This window comes from Dermacentor albipictus, chromosome 1 (assembly GCF_038994185.2).
Source record: "Dermacentor albipictus isolate Rhodes 1998 colony chromosome 1, USDA_Dalb.pri_finalv2, whole genome shotgun sequence".
NCBI lineage: Eukaryota > Metazoa > Arthropoda > Arachnida > Ixodida > Ixodidae > Dermacentor > Dermacentor albipictus.
The window spans coordinates 365,806,175-365,822,765 of record NC_091821.1 but is presented as its reverse complement, the minus strand read 5'-3'; the positions used below and the strand labels follow the sequence as shown (position 1 = coordinate 365,822,765).

The window sequence follows — 16,591 nt, the reverse complement described above, 5'->3', positions numbered from 1 at the left end:
TTTATCAACGGCGTGTGAAGAGCACGTGAATGATATGTGTCTCAGTATGTTTCTCTGTGCAGTAGGCACTGCTAACCACTAACGAAAAAAAAAAGCTATTCTAAACATTTACAGCATTTATTAGAGATGGAAACGTCGCCACTTGCATGCAGAGGTCATAAATAAAAGCCCAACAGCATAGACGCTAAACAACCGCGGCGGGTTAGGGGCGCGGAAAGACAGCCCTGGAAGGAAGACAGCGCGCATGAAGTTAGCAGCCATCCGTACTCGCCCTTGATCATTGCACCCACCAGTGATTACCAACAATTAGATACGGCCTGTGGGCTGTGTAAGCGTCAGCCGCGCATAGTAATTCGCAGCTACGGCAGGGATAGAGAAGAAGACTCGCGCTCTCCTTCCCAAGCACGCGTTTCATCACGTGATCTCCAACTAACACGAATATTGAGCATGTGGCAAGATAATTCCCATCAAGCCTCCATCCTTCTCGACTTACTGTTACGTGATTTTTCTCCCGCCCACGATGTATGGGTCGCTCATTCATGTGGCTTTTTGAACTTTATACGTAACATCACGGCGAGGGCGAGAAATAAAACGAGAAATAGAAAACGTCATTCTACCGCAGCTGCGGACGTCGCAGTGTGCACCGGCTATACAAACACAGCGTCGGCACCAACGACAAAGCCAACAGTGGGCACGTCGCTTGTCGGTACTTCGCCAGAACCCCTCTGAGGCGGAGAAGGAAACGTATTTTCCACCGCATAAGCACCAGCGTAAACTTAACGCTAGTCGCGCGGGGAGATAGCGCACGCGAAGGGACCGTCTGTCTCAGATTGCAAAATTGAACCCGGCGCAGATTATACCAAAATAAAGCGCGCGACCCGCGTATGTAGTACTCTTCGGGCGCACAGACAGCCTAGCGCGGTCACTGCAAACTATAGGATAAAATAAGTGACTGATGTGACCAATTCGGAAAATTGTTCGCTCTCGTTGTAACGCAGGAGTGCGCCTTCATGAAGGTTGCGTGGCGGTAAGTCTTGATAGAAGAAAGAAGTTTGGGAGCTGTCGCATAGGTCTGACCCTTTCTCAGTGCGCCAGTTTCACAGAGAGTGCTCCTTCTACAGTGAGGCGTACACGACGCATTCAGTCGGCAAAATTTATCAGGCGCTGATAGGAGGCGAGGAGGCAGTCAGGGAAGCTTCCGAGAAGTGAGCCAAGCTTCAAGGAAACCACCTGACTTAGAAAACAACGTAAAATTTTACTTATACAAAGGAACGAAAATGGTGTATATAACAGCGCAAGCAGGGTGAGGCCTTTTCTTTACGCAAAGACGTTTGGTTGCGCTATATTGTAAAGCTGCGTAGTCGATGATTTGCATTTTCCTTATCAATTTTTGTTCGTCATATGCTTCATCGGCTGCTCAATAACGCAATCCACGCTGTTCCTACTAGCTCTCGTGTCCTTGCGCGCTTTTGAGATATCGCTGTGTCTTATTATTTATAGATTTATTTGTTAATACGGGTGTTTATTTGTGAGCTTCGCATTTTATTACTCTATAATCCTTTATTCCGCCGCCGGAAAATAAATGAACCCGATGGCGTAAGGCATGCTTTGACAAGCAATTAAACTGTTGCGTTATGGAGTCACATTGCTTCATGCTAATTTTTCTACTCAGAAGGGGTGCTGAGAAATTGTATTACCGTGTAATTTTTATATATGTTATTTGTTATCTTCTCAAATGACCTTTCGTCAGGAAAATATTTCTTGATTGTATCTATGAGTATTAGAGCTTTCAGAAGGCGTTACATGGCTTTTATTATTGATGTAAACTTTTGCAGCCTAATACGTAGAAAACGCATATATCTTCCTAACGTGTTTCACTGAATCCGCTTGTCGTATGGGTCATCCTAGAGACGATAGTCTTTTGGGGGTGCGAGGAGATTCGGGCTGTGAAATTGAACTGTCTTCTACTATATGAAGTTTTGTAACTACTCAAATTAGGCCGTCACTTCGGTGAACAATTCTCCGAGGTCACACGAGGTTTCTTCAAGAGTAGCTGTTATGAAAAGTAATATTTATTTATTTGTTTATTTATTAGTGGGGTTTACCCTTGACCCCTCCCCCACCCCCTGGAAGAATGAAAACTTTCCGCCTATGTTTCTAGACATCGTGAAATTCCGCCATATTTTCGAATTCTGTAGTGGCGGAATCTTGAGATGCAATCCGAGACTCCGTAGCAGTCCTCTGGTCCAATCATAGCTGACAAGGTGGCGAATCCGACAGTATTGCGTAATTTGACAATGTCCTGAATAGCAGCCCTGAACTGTTTCCTAGCCACTGTCAAAATTCTGCCATATTGGCGTCTTAATTGAGCCAATCAGAGAGGCCGCAGCTACCCTTTTAGTCAATTAGCGTTGTCAAGATGGCGAATTCGACAATATGGCGAAATTTGTCTAGAATAGTGCGCAAGGTGTCTAGCCTGTACCGTGTGGTATGATTGCAGTTCCGTTTTTTTTCTATCTTTTTTTATTTTAATTATTCTTTTCTTGCGGCAGCAGGCGGTCGCCGAAAGTGGTTGGCATTTAAAATGATTTGAACCTGAGCTTGTTGGTACGGCTTCATGGCGAAAAACGGCGCGGGAAAAACTGCACAACAAAGACAAGCAGGACTGTTCGGTCTTTCTTGTCCCGCATTTCTTTTTTCTTTCTTTTCTGCGCTGTATTTTGCCATGAAGCGGCTGGCATATTTGCTCAACGCCTCGCGCTTCGCCCGCGGTGGCGGATATCTCGGAGCGGCGTGCCTGACGTTATATATCGGCGGGCGGCGGTGGCGGGCGCGCGCACAAACACACACCGGATGTTGCGCCGATGCAGAGAGGCCCATTGTCGCCCTGACGCTGATGGACGGCCCTGAAATCGGCGCCGACGCCCGGCATTCCTGCACCGGGCAGGGTCCGCGGCATCTGCCGAACCTCATCGTCATCCCGGCTGCATGCTTTCCGCCGCAAGTGCCCCCCCCCCCCCCTCTCTCTTCATCCTGCACATCGCCCGAGGAGGAGCGTGCCACCTGTCGATATAACGCACGGCATCCAGGCGGTGCGAAGCCGTCTGCTTGTACACCGCGGACGGCAGCTCGCCGGGCCTCCCTGCTGCTCGATCGCACCTGGTCGGGCGGTGAGCTTATGCTTCCATCTCGCAGCCATAGAGACCCTTCTTGTGAACGTGGGCGCCGGGAGGAACAGGAAGAGGTCCAATATATGGATATGTACACACACCAGTGGCAGCCCTCGCAGTCGCCTTGGGGAATAACTGCCGCCTGTAGGCAGGCGGCGTGTCTTTATGAGATAAAGAAAGGCCGCGCAAGCTGGAGTCCGCATACACAGCGCAAGCTGGTTTGTTTCATCCAGGCATTTAAGTTGTTCTGGCGACTGAAGAAAAAAAAAAGGCATTAAAACTCGTTATTGGCACCCCTTACCCTCTTTTGGCTAACATACGGGTTTCCGTATCGCCGACAAAGATTAACCCCATCTTCTAACATGGTCTGAAGCCGCGTAATTGCTGGGACACTTCTCCAGCAATATTCACTAAGGAGTTGCGAACTTGCGAATGAAAGCTTGCAGGAAGCAAGATCTGTGTTTGTAGCTAAATGGCCAACTGCTTTTTGTTGCCCCGAGAAAGACGATGTTGGCTCAGCTTCTCTGAGCCGCCTTCCTGACATACACCGTTCTTTTTTCTTCTTTTTTTTTTTCCAACTTCACCCGACGTTTCGGCTGCATTCGCGGCGTCGCTCTGTTGTCGCCACCTCGACCGTTGTAGCCTCCCCCCCCCTCCCCCATAATTATCATGTCGCCGTACCACCGATAGAATGAAACGCGGGAAAAAGATTGAATGAAGTGGAACACTGCCTGCACCGGAGCTGGTACCTTCACTTTCGATAAGTGACGCTTATTGAAACTATCGATGGGTGTTAATGAGTGAATAGCGGCCCAAATATTAAAACTTCCGCATGGTCAATAAGCCTGTATCCCGACGGGAACTTTGTAAATGTGCGTTACTCGGAACGGGTATACGCTGACTGAATGCATGCATGCAGAAGACCGCCTACAGGTCGTCTTCCTCGGTCCTGACTGGACACCCACGATATCGTCTGTGCGGTTTCAGAGAGTAAAAGCAGTTGTACGTTCGGACAGATGAGGCCTTGGGCAAACTTGGTAAACTTGGGTATTCATTTACGGCTATAGAAACGTTTATAAGTTGCAAAGCACGTTCGGAAACACTCGCTGTAAAATGGCGAGTTAGCTCTTGCATGACAGCTTTTATTGCGATAACAAATGATATGGTCACTCCAGGCGAATTTTCGCAGTCGCCGTGATGTTTCGTATGAAGTCCGAGTGCGATAGGAGCCTATCGCACGCCGCATGCTTTAATAATAATATTTGGGGTTTTACGTGCCAAAACCACTTTCTGATTATGAGGCACGCCGTAGTGGAGGACTCCGGAAATTTTGACCACCTGGGGTTCTTTAACGTGCACCTAAATCTAAGCACACGGGTGTTTTCGCATTTCGCCCCCATCGAAATGCGGCCGCCGTGGCCGGGATTCGATCCCGCGACCTCCGCATGCTTTGGGTGCGAGGGAAAGCGTGCGACGGTGAGTCGAGGAAGATTGTGCCTTGACGAGCGCCATTTTCTCGCGCTCCCAATGTTCGAGGTCACGGGATCAAATGCGTAATGGGTGGAGGGGAGAGGTATGGGCGTGGCAGGTGAAGCCCGGCCGTCTCCGTGCATGGCTGTCTTCGCGCATACGCGGCATATGTGCGCCGGATCTTGGAGGTAATGTGCGGCTAGTGCAAATATTAAGGGCGAGCGATGATGGCTGGTATAGCTTCATTCGCGCTGTGTTCAAACGCACGTAGTGGTGGAGGTCGCGTAATGTGAAGTTTCTCAGACGCGTTCCCAGCGTTTGCTCCCCCGCTGCCGGCGCTCTTCATCAGGACACCGTTGAGGCAGCGAGTTTAACTGCAACTCATACGGCCGACAAAACTACGAACCTCACTTCGTGTAGCTGTCTAACGTGCTATCGCTATAGTGCTCCGTTTCGAACGAAACTGCGACCTTTTTGTCTGTGCTTATGAGACAGGGAAATTATTATGCGTGTATATATATATATATATATATATATATATATATATATATATATATATATATATATATATATAGTGAACACGAACAACAGAACATCGATGCGCGCCGTTACAATCTCGGCCATCCAAACCTTGCGATCAAGCTTTGGTATGGCTCCTCGTCCGCCGAAAAAGACTGTCCGAGAAAATTTTGAACGGCTACGTCGGACCCTACAGAGTGTTGCAGCGAATTGGTGACTTGAATTACGAAGTCCTTCCTGACAGAAGCCAGCCTCCCCAAAGTCGACCACCGTAATCTGAGATTGTGCACGTTGTGCGGTTAAAACCGTATTACAACCCCTACTAGCCGACGATGTCAGCAGCGTTTCTTGCTTTTTGTTGTTTCTCGTCGCTCAGTGACATGTGACTATACAGCACACCTCAGTGATTGCGACAATACCATTGTGTTCGTGCTAGGCCCTCTGGCCCTCCTCACATCAAGCTATACACTCTTAGACAGAGGTACACCCTTTGCGGTGTATATGTGCCGCACAACGATAATCGTCATCTGCCTTGCTTGCGTTTCCTTTCTTGAAAACGCCGCGCCCGCTACTTTCCTGTCGAGAATGATATATGTCATGCTGATAGCGCGCATGCCGTTCGTTACGGGGAAGTACCGGGCTCGCAGCGTTAAAGGAAGGAAATGCGGACGAGACAGACGACGTTTATCGTTGTGTGACAAGATAGAACCCAAAGGGTGTAATTTTGTTTTAGAGTGTATGTTTTCCTTCTTTTCTTTTTCTCAATATTTCTTTTGAGGGGGTGGGAGGAATTTGGGGCCGGGGAATCGCCACATGGTGTGACACTGCAAGGGGACTGAAGAAGAGGAGAACGAGGTTCATCTTGGCACCGCGCGTCGACGCTTACGCTCAGTAAAGTGCTAACGCCTGCAGACTCGGCGTTTATTTCAGTAAAACAAAATTAAATTACGGAGTTTTATGTGCCATAAGATTACCATCTGATTACGAGGCACGCCGCAGTGGGGGGACTCCGGAAATTGTACTACCACCTGGGGTTCTTTAACGTATGTACACCTAAATCTAAGTACACGTTTACTTCAACAGTGCGTACGCGACAGTATGTATAGGAAAGACGCGCTTGTGCGCACTCTTAGAAAAATTTACACTCTTTAGGGCTTATCTTGTCCCACAACAATAATCGTCATCCGTCTTGCCCGCGTTTCCTTTCTCTAACGCGTCGAGCCCGGTACTTCCCAGTCACGAACGGCATGCGCGTTATCAGTGTGACGCAGCATTCTCGACAGGAAAGTAGCGAGCGCCGAGTTTTCAGGAAAGGAAACGCAAGCAAGGCAGATGACGATTATCGTTGTGGGACAAATTTACGCCCCAAAGGGTGCAACAGTTTTAAGAGTGGCGTGCCCAGCTTGCCGCGCCTTCAAGCGTGTTTTAAGCGAACGAAGCCCGCATGTTGAATGGAAGGAAGCGATAACAGCGGAGCGTTCGTTATACGCTCGGCCTTCACCACCAGCCTACCGCTTATCGCACGACCGTAAGCACTTCTCATCTCGGGGACGAACTTGCTGACGTGTGTTCGCGTCTGGCCGACGTTAATATGTCATGGCCTGCATTTGTCGCTTGTTTTGCTAACCTCATACTTCGCTGAAAGTGTACTTGGGAGCGTCACAGGCACGCATAATGTATGCACCAAGCACGCAAGTCCATAATGGCCTCCTCCCTTTCTCTTTATATCTCCCCCCCCCCCCCCTAGTATTTATAGCGGTCAACTTGTCGTGAACGTTGGATCGCGTTTTTGTGAACGCACTCTTCAACTTTTGAAGTAACACTAGTCCGTTAATGTGAATTGTTAGAAAAAGTAAGTTGCATAAATCATCCCAAGTAAGTGTGTCATGTATAACTGGCCGTATTTAAACAAAAAGAATATATATATATATATATATATATATATATATATATATATATATATATATATATAAACCAGAAGAAAGGGGGTTAACCGAGGGGCCCGATTGTTATTAGTCATGTCATGAGAAGCCAACAAACACTGACACCAAGGACAACATAGGGGAAATTACTTGAAATTGAAGTGGATGAAAAAACAACTTGTCGCAGGTGGGAGCCCAACCTACAACCTTCGCATTTCGCGTGCGATGCTCACCAGTGGAGCTACCGCGGCACTGTTTCCCCATCCACTTTCTTGGGTATTTATGTGTCCTAGTAGAACTCTGGGAGTGTTAGCGCTTGTTTTTTCATCCACTTCAATTTCCATGAATTTATCGTTTCTTTATTTCGTTTATTAAGCACAAGTAATTTCCCCTATGTTGTCCTTGGTGTCAGTGTTTGTTAGCTTCTCATTATATATATATATATATATATATATATATATATATATATATATATATATATATATATATATATATATATATATATATATATATATATATATATATATATTGAACGACTGCACGGAATAATTTCATCTCATCCGTCTTTTTTTAAAGCGATGGCACAGGCTATGTGAGGAAGTCATCTATTCCGGAAAGACACAGAAGAGAAACACCCCGGCCATTTTGAGCTGTCTTGTTTCTTGTCTGACGCGGAAACCGTACGATAAGACAGTGTGTGAGACAACACGGAACAGAATTCGCGTGCTGCATCAATCGAGCCCCACAGACTGGACGAATACGCAACTGCTGCGCGTCTCGCTAACGGCGTCACTCGCTTCGCTCAGCTGCATGGCTTCGGAAAGTTATCGAAACAGCGGAGGAAGCAGTGATGTTTGACCTGGAACTGGTAGCGTGGACGACACGCATGGCATGACAAGCGCGACTTATATCGCCATACTACAAAATGACGGTAACTTGCACATTCGGTTAATCCCGATTGATACATAACACTTGCGGAATGTCAGATATAGGTCATTCTTACCTGAGTATCAGAGGCTTGGTTAGCCAGCCATCTAAACGAAAAAAAAAAAAGAAAGAAAGACGGGGAGGACGGCACACGTCAACGTTCCCGCACCAACAGTCTGTGACACCATGAATGTAGATAGCGTCTGCTTTGGGCGATATAAGTTCCAACCAACAAAGCGGGACTGCGTCTCATTCTAAAGTATAATTGCATACTCGATGCGGCGACGTTTGATAACCTTTTCAGCTCAGAACCGCCCGAGTGCGCCCAAAGTCCCTGACGTGAGACTGACGTTATCGGCATCGCTATTTGCGCGCGTGGAAAGAGACCTTCATTGTCTCCTAGTAATAAACCTTCTTGCGCCAACGAAATTCAGATGAAGTTATGAAGCGTTGTTGAATCTGTGTTCACCAATGTAGTGTTTCTGTTTCGTGACCTTTTATATTGCCGAAGGCTTGTTATCAAATTATCAAGCGTCGACTGGAACCACCTTCCTGCTTGCATCATTCACATCGCAGATACACCTTCATTCAAAACAGCAGTCTACCATGCTATCGCATGACATTTTTTCCCTTTATATAATTGTTTGCATATTACCTTGCTTTGTTACCACTCCTTTCTCTAGTGCCCTCGGGTCTTGAAAGTATGTATAATAAATAAATAAATAAATAAATAGATAAATAGATAAATAAATAAATCGAGCGTACACCGCTCGTTTCACCATAGGACGACGAGCAACCGCGTTGCGTCATGTGGGTATGCGCAGATTACGGGTGGTCCCAGGTGACTGCGGGGCGTTGTGGCAGAACGCATAGAGTCACTAGAAGTTACTCGGTTTTACTCGACGGGAAGAAAAGTTCACATGTCGCCTGCGAAATTTCTTTTACGAACGCCTATTCGTGCTTATTATTGGAATGGCGGACAGTGCCATTTGCAACACAAGTGGCGTAGAAGAAACCATGAAACACCCCCATGTGTGCCTGCTCATCATACAAAGATGAGAAGCTCGCATTTTAGGGCTCTTAGAAGACGCGCCATTTGCAGAAAAGATCCTGGGACCGTGGCGTCGTGCGTCTGCCATGTGCAAAGCCACAAAAGCGCTGCTGCGCTTCTTGAGACGCACCAGCGTGTATGACCGCTTGTGAACTTAACTAGAGACCGTAGCTGAACGAAGAAAGCTTCATTGTGTGTGTGTGTCCGTGCAAAGCGCGCGAACTTCTTTCCTCCTTCTCATCTTTCAGTCCCCTTTCCCCCATCTCCAGGGCAGGATAGCCAACAGGGCTCAGCCTAAGGTAACCTCGATCCCTGCCTTTCCCATAAGACCTCTATTTCTCTAGTGACTCTAGCAGATCGCACGGGTGAGGATTTGCGCAGTTCATGCACGCGCGCGCGTGTGTGTGTGTGTGTGGGGGGGGGGGGGGGGGTAATATGGACGCTGTTCCGGCGAACATCAGTGTTTGATCTTCTACGATTGGGCAATGGTCCCTTCAGAAAGCGTTCCTTCTTGTTACTACCGATCGTCACCGAAGTTCATTATTTCGCGTTGTCGTAAACAATCGTGTGGTTGGGCGGGGCTAATGATAAGACGTTAGCGGTGCGAAGAATCATTACGTTTCCTCGGCCGCAGGGGCAACGGGGTTCTGCGCGTCGGCGTGTCCTGCACCATTAAGAAAGTACGACGAAAGGCACAAGGTAACACGCAAAGCCGGCAAAACAGGCTTAAAGGTATCTTCCATTCGTCTTGCAAGGTTGGGAACTTAGGCTCTACTTCCCCTTGACGCCGGCACCCCCTTGACCGCACAACAAATCTGCGGCTTCTACTGCCATGCGATAGAACGGACAGGCGATGGCCTACAGTGACGTTTCGAAAATCAGTGCACTCTGGCACGCCACTCCTTCTTTTGATCCAATTGACAGTACTTGCCTCCACCTGCCCTCGGCCTATCCGTGTCAACCTTGCGATTGCTTTCGATGTGCTTTCAAATTCACTTCGCGCCAGCTTGCACGTGTTCACTCCAGCTGCCATGTTCGCCCCGATACGCGTTCACGGTATCCCCATATGTCAAGCCGCAGCACCGCTACTGGAAGCTGCGGTCATCATTAGCGTTCAGAACACGTGCGGCACGCCTGGCGCACGCTGCTTCGTGAGACCTCGGATGCTTTTACCGGATTCAGGCAGTCCAGGTGCTCGATTGGTGCGATCAGTTTGAGCAACACTCTCGCAATCGACAGCGCCCTTGTTCGCTCCCGGCTGATGCGCATCCATTTATTCGTTCAACATAACATGCGCACTTTACCCGCCGTGGTTGCTCAGTGGCTATGGTGTTGGGCTGCTGAGCACGAGGTCGACGGGATCGAATCCCGGCCACGGCGGCTGCATTTCGATGGAGGCGAAATGCGAAAACACCCGTGGTGCTTAGATTTAGGTGCACGTTAAAGAACCAAAGGTGGTCGAAATTTCCGGAGTCCTCCACTACGGCGTGCCTCATAAAGTGGTTTTGGCACGTAAAATCCCATAATTAATTAACATGCGCGCTTTAAATGATTCGAGTAAACGGGCCATCAGCTTCGACACGAGAAATACGGAGGCGGGCTTCTCCTCGCTAAATCCCTTGCTGCGGAGAAGCCAACTTTGGCGAACGCTTTTTTTTTTTTTCGACCAGGCGATGCGTTTCGCAAGCGCGCAGGGCCGGCAGAGCTCGTGCAGACACAAACATTAATGGCTGCAGGCCTGGCCATAATGGCTTGAACTTCGCCGTGCTTCTCGCTCTTCGCTCCGATCGATTTTTGCCAAATGTTACACATGGAAAGAGAGAGAAACGCATTCACCGCGAGCCAGTGCTAGTGCGATGGTGCTACGTCGTGATAGCGGCAGCAGGCTTTCATGAAATTCGAATGTGTGGCCTCGCTTTGCCCCGCTGCGTGGACCCAATAGATGTGCCGCCTGTATGAAAACGGAGCGCTTGACCTGTCGTGCCTTGTTTGTTTTGAACCGCGCGTGCAGAAGTGCTAATCTGTAAATACATACGCACGCATGAAAACGTTGCTATAGTCTGTCGGTGCATTTCGCCCTAATGCGCTGTTTTGCAGCCGCCTTTGCATCAGAGCTGAAACGCGTAATCTGCTAAACCCCCTTACGAATTCAACGATATCATAGAATTTGTGAAGGAGCAAGAATCACTACCCCGTTTGCCGTTTGGATCCCTTTAACGGATCTAATCGTTCAGTGCTGTTTTGAGTCTGAAGTGTTACAAGGCTGCGAAACACATTCAGCAAGAGCTAACATTGCCCGAGGATTTAGCATTTTAAATAATTGATTATGTATAGTTTCCTCTTCTGCTTGAAGACGTTGCGAGGAACATGCATGATATTAAAAACGCACTGTGTGCGCTCGCCGCCACATGCGGGCTCGGTGCCTCGGCGTGCTTCGCCTCTTAGAGGCTGGCATGCCTCCGGTCGGTCCACACGCGCACGCGATCGAATTGTCGCGGCGCCTTGCCCATCCGTCGACCGCGGCGCATAAAAGCGCGCTTGTGTTGTCGGCGCTGCTGCTCCGAAAGAGAAGCCGATGAACGTCGCTGTGTTTTCTTTCTTTTTTTTTATTATTTTTTTTTCGCAATGCGCTGGAAGGCTGCAGCACTCGTTCTCTGCAGAGAGCGCTGGCGCTCCGACTGACGGAGTGCGCGTATCGTCTGTCCGAGCGCGCGCGCGCGTTCGCCATCGTTCGCGATGGGGGTGCCTGGCTGCCATCGCACCCTTCCTCTTGGGACGACGGCATCTGGGTCGCGCTTCGCCGGCTCGGTCCAGAGTATAGCCCGCCGAACTCTCTTCACAAGCTTTCGTGATGAGCTTTAGGGCTCTTATGCCTGCGCGCGTCTGCAGCTCTCGAAGAAAAAAAAAAAAAAGATTGAGTCCCTGCAACCAGCCCGCAAGCGACTTCGCGATAGGCCAATCTCCGCCCGTTCAAAGACCTCTTTGTCTGGGAATTCTGCTGGATGGGCGCGGGTCGACGCATCCTGCCTTGTCTCGCGCGAATGTGTGGTTTCGCTCACTTGCAGCCATTATCCGCCAAAGGCGTGGCGCCGACGTTCTCGGCGTTATTTCTCGACGTCGACGACTCCGCGATTGCGGGTTTGTCGTTGCACGACCTGGTAAATTGCGGATATCTCCTGGGAGTGCGTGCTCATCGGTTTCCGCGCTCATGTCTGTAGGAAACTGTTCCGTGTTTACCGATAAAGTTGTAAAGGGGCTCGCAGAAGACGGGAGAACCGCACTTGAATCTATAGATATACAAGAATTAACTTCTGTGCAGCCGTTTCACTCCCGGCGCAGTATTGCAGTTCACTGCAATGTGCTATCTTCTCCTGTTTGTAGAGCAAGACCACGTAGGCATGACGCCGTCTATTACGAATTTAGTGTTTAGTAAAACGATCAGACTCTGCAAGCCTTCAGATAGACAAAAGTGTGCATTGGAGCTCCACTTTATACAAGTGAGGTTGTTTGCAGTTCTATACCAGCTGCTCTGCTTCGAGTCGCTGTATTAACAGCGACGGTTCCCTGTGTTGTATTTACACGCCATCATCGGCAGCTTCTGCACTATAAATCAAATTAAATCCATAAGGATGTTTTCATCTATAACTCACACCCTTACTACACCCATCGAGATGGGTGCTTTGTGTGGAAAAGCACCTTATTGAAGGTGAAATTACACATTGCACTTATGGTGAGATTTTCCTGGGTGTAAGTGCAAAATTACACGATTTGGGCAGGAGTAAAATCTAAATAAATAGCAAAGTCGTTACCATTATAAAATAATATACTGCTAATATTGCCTACCTCTCTGCCCTTTCTTTAAATAAACTGTATCTTTGTACCACATATTCTCTGATTCATAGTTTACTATACAAGAGAACTCAACAGCAAGAATTATTTGCAAGTGAATTAGCATTTTGGTGCAGACATTAATTAATCATGATTATCACTGCTATCAATCTCTAGTTTATAATACAGTGATAATAATTGCATTCAGTGAACAACACATGAAAAAAGAAAAACAGCAGGTAGGTGACAAGTGCCACAAGTTACAGTTTCACGAGGCGCCATGGCACCTGCCCAAATTTATTGTTGTATGTTGTGGGAGAGCACCAGTTGGATCAGTGAGCTCCTGTGTGCTTTTTCTAGATATGCGGTCAGCTGCAAACATTGGCGAAATTTATTATGCACAGTTTCGTTTGCTAGTGAGCAACATGTAATTTTTAATTCAGCATCATCTCAATGCTGAGACTGGAATGCATCTTTTTTTGTGTGTGTCAAGGCTGATATCTCTGTTGTTGCATTAACAAAATATATAAAACACCCTATACCCCTTACAAGGCATAATAACCTGTAAAAATATGCCTGTCACCAATTCTTGGAGAACTAACTTAATGGTACTGCAAAGGTATTTTTGCCATAGTTTTACCCTGTGTGAAGAACTGCCAAAATAAAAGCTTGTTAAGTGAATTTTGTGTAGCATTATACCCTTAAGGTATAAAACACCCTACACCCCTTACAAGGCATAATAACCTGTAAAAATATGCCTGTCACCCATTCTTGGAGAACTAACTTAATGGTACTGCAAAGGTGTTTTTGCCATAGTTTTACCCTGTGTGAAGAACTGCCAAAATAAAAGCTTGTTAAGTGCATTTTGTGTAGAATTATACCCTTAGGGGTGTACAGTGTCACCCCCCCCCCCCCCCCCCAGCCTGTGAACTTTCATTCTAAGAAAAGTATGCACCCCGTGGGGTTGATCTTGTCCCTAAAAGTTTGCACCCTTTGGGGCTGATTTTGTCCCTAAACAACAATCGCAATCTATTGCATGTGTTTTCCTTTGTTTAGTGTTGTGCACTTGATACTTCCAGGTCATAAGCAGCATGTGCATTATCAGTGTGACACAGCATTGTTGACAGGAAAGTAGCGAGAGCACAGTTTTCCAGAAAGGAAACTCAAGCGAGACAGATGACAATTATTGTTTGTGCATAAGATAGGCCCCAAAGGGTGTAAACTTCTCTTAGAGTGTAAAACCACTTCCAAAATGCCCCGCTGTAAATATATCAGCCTGAGATAGAGCGCTGTCTTTTACTTGAATTTGTGGTCTCCTATAGTGTTTTGATTTTATTATGTTGTGACAAAGCTCTATGTAAACAGCGTTTGTTAAAAGGCAGTATTGCATAATTTTGGTCTTAAACAATGAATTGCATTGAGCTGCATTTGCCAAATGCTAAAAGTTTCGCATTTCTTCCTTTTTTTTTACCTGCAGGTTGCTGCCAACGTGCTGGTGTTTGTGTGTGGACACCTGGTGGGGGTGTTTGTGCATTCCATCATGGAGCACGCTCAACGGAAGGCTTTTCTGGACACGCGGAACTGCATCAATGCCCGCCTGCACATGGAGGATGAGAATGAAAAACTCGTAAGCTTCAAGCCACCAATAACAGTATAACACATACCTAGAGTCTCATTTTCACAAGTGTGTGTGTGCATTCATGCAAGCAAGTGAGCTTTGCTGGTGATGCCCTGCATGCATATGCTAAAGCTGAAGCTAGTTTGCTGCTGATTGAGAAAATTCTGTGGCAGTTAGTATAAAAAGGTGCACACAATCTAGTCAACTTATTCACATTCGCTTTGCGACTGAATGTGTTATTTTGGTGACGAGTCAAAGTTGTGTCTAAAAAGAAAAGAAAAAAATGAAAGTCAAAGTTATAAAAGGCGTAGTTGTGACAGAAAACCTATGAAAGCAAGCATGACACATCTCCAGTAAGTTTAGGTGGACTGAGAATTCTGATTCAATATTGAAATGGCAGGCTCGAGAAGGGAGAATTGATGATCGAGGAAATTGAAATCATAAGACACAATGCAAAATTCTAGTGAAATGAAGATGTTGTGGTTCGTATGTGGGTACCACCACACTTACTGGCATCATAGGTGCTGCACGCTACCCAAAGTGTTAAAGGGTGCCTTGGCACATAATGTTCTTGTCAATGCCTTTAGGCATGACTATATATTCAGCTGTGACTATCAGCTTGTAGAAACTTGCACCTGTTCCACTTGCATGGTTAAGAGTGTCCCTTCTAGGGCATAGAGGAAGCATATTGAATATGGGTGCACACAGGGTGAGGGCCACAAATTGCACACCAAGCGCTTTGTTCTTTGGAACCTCATCTGACCTCCTGGAGGCAGTCATAAACTGCATTGACGGTGCAGTGAAACTTCTGTAGATAGAAACAGCAGTTCAGAATTACTGCATTTAATTGAGAGAATTATTGCATCATTTTCTATACAAGCACCATTGAGGGAGAGTAATATTAAAAGCAACTTTCATTCGGAAACTGTCTGATCAGAGTATGATTTTGCAGTGTATGCATGCTCTCAGCAACTTAATTAGACTGACACAAGTAACTGATGGCCTTTGTGTTTTTTCACAGGAACGACTACTACTGAGTGTGTTGCCACAACATGTCGCCATGGAGATGAAAGAAGACATCATAGCTCCTCGAGCTGGCCAGTTTCACAAGATCTACATACAAAAACATGAAAATGTCAGGTGCGTGCTTGATGCCTTTGTTCTTTTCATGCCGCCAGTGCTCAAAGTTGTGTTCAGAGGAACGAAAGAACAAGCTAGAGGAGCAGTAGGAAATGATAAAAATTTCAGTGCCATAAAGAAAAAAAAAGGAAGTTAAAGAACAAATTCCTCTTGATTCAATCATGTGTTCATGATTTATGATTCTGTTCATGATTGTTCATGATTTTATCATAATATGCCAGATTGTTGTATTAACACAAGTATGTTACGATTTCTTTCATTTGCATATAATTTAGAGCAAACCAAATTTCAATAAACAACAAATATACTCATTGAATGATTATTTATGGCCCACTTTTCGGACCCATTGATTATACAGACATATCCATGCAGTAACAACATTAACTCATATAACCAATGTATAATGGCAACCATATATTTGACACTATTAGGTGAATATTTCATTAATAAACTTTATAAATATTTCTGCTTGTCTGTTTCATGGATCATTGTTGCTGCAATTGTATAGAGTGGAGTGGTTATTCACAGCATCCCCACAGAACAAAGTCTGTGAATCCTCAATAAACAGTAAACATAGGGAATAATCAAATAATTTTAGTATTTTACACCAAATTTAATATTCTTTGGCTTCCACTGTCATGTTTCTCTTATTTTTTAATTCTAAGGTTGTTAGGTCTGTGCAAGCATATCAATAAGCTTGCACAAGCATAAGGTTTAGGTATATCAGTGGCTAAGTGAAATATTAGAACAGTATTTTCACATGTACAAAGCAATGATGTGCTTGAATGTAATACATGACAGACATGCTTGTTGAAAGGCTACTTTTCTTCGAGTCCGAATGTGAATACATCTCTTACGAATTAGTTCCTTGATGTTACAGGATAAAGGTTTTTGTCAGCTGAACATCTATGTGTGCCTGATACACAAGCGGCATTTAATCACTTAG

General features: G+C 46.3%; 1 protein-coding gene across 4 annotated transcripts in view; it reads left to right on the top strand.

Annotated features, from left to right (window-relative positions):
* The window catches only part of LOC135906960 (adenylate cyclase type 1-like), a 236,863-nt gene that overhangs the window by 183,330 nt on the left and 36,942 nt on the right, over positions 1 to 16,591 (top strand). For all 4 annotated transcript variants that reach the window (XM_065438596.2, XM_065438594.2, XM_065438595.2 and 1 more), the window contains 2 exons: positions 14,365 to 14,514; positions 15,527 to 15,645. In XM_065438596.2, coding sequence (XP_065294668.2) covers positions 14,365 to 14,514; positions 15,527 to 15,645 — 269 coding nt within the window. The remainder of the gene's footprint in view (positions 1 to 14,364; positions 14,515 to 15,526; positions 15,646 to 16,591) is intronic.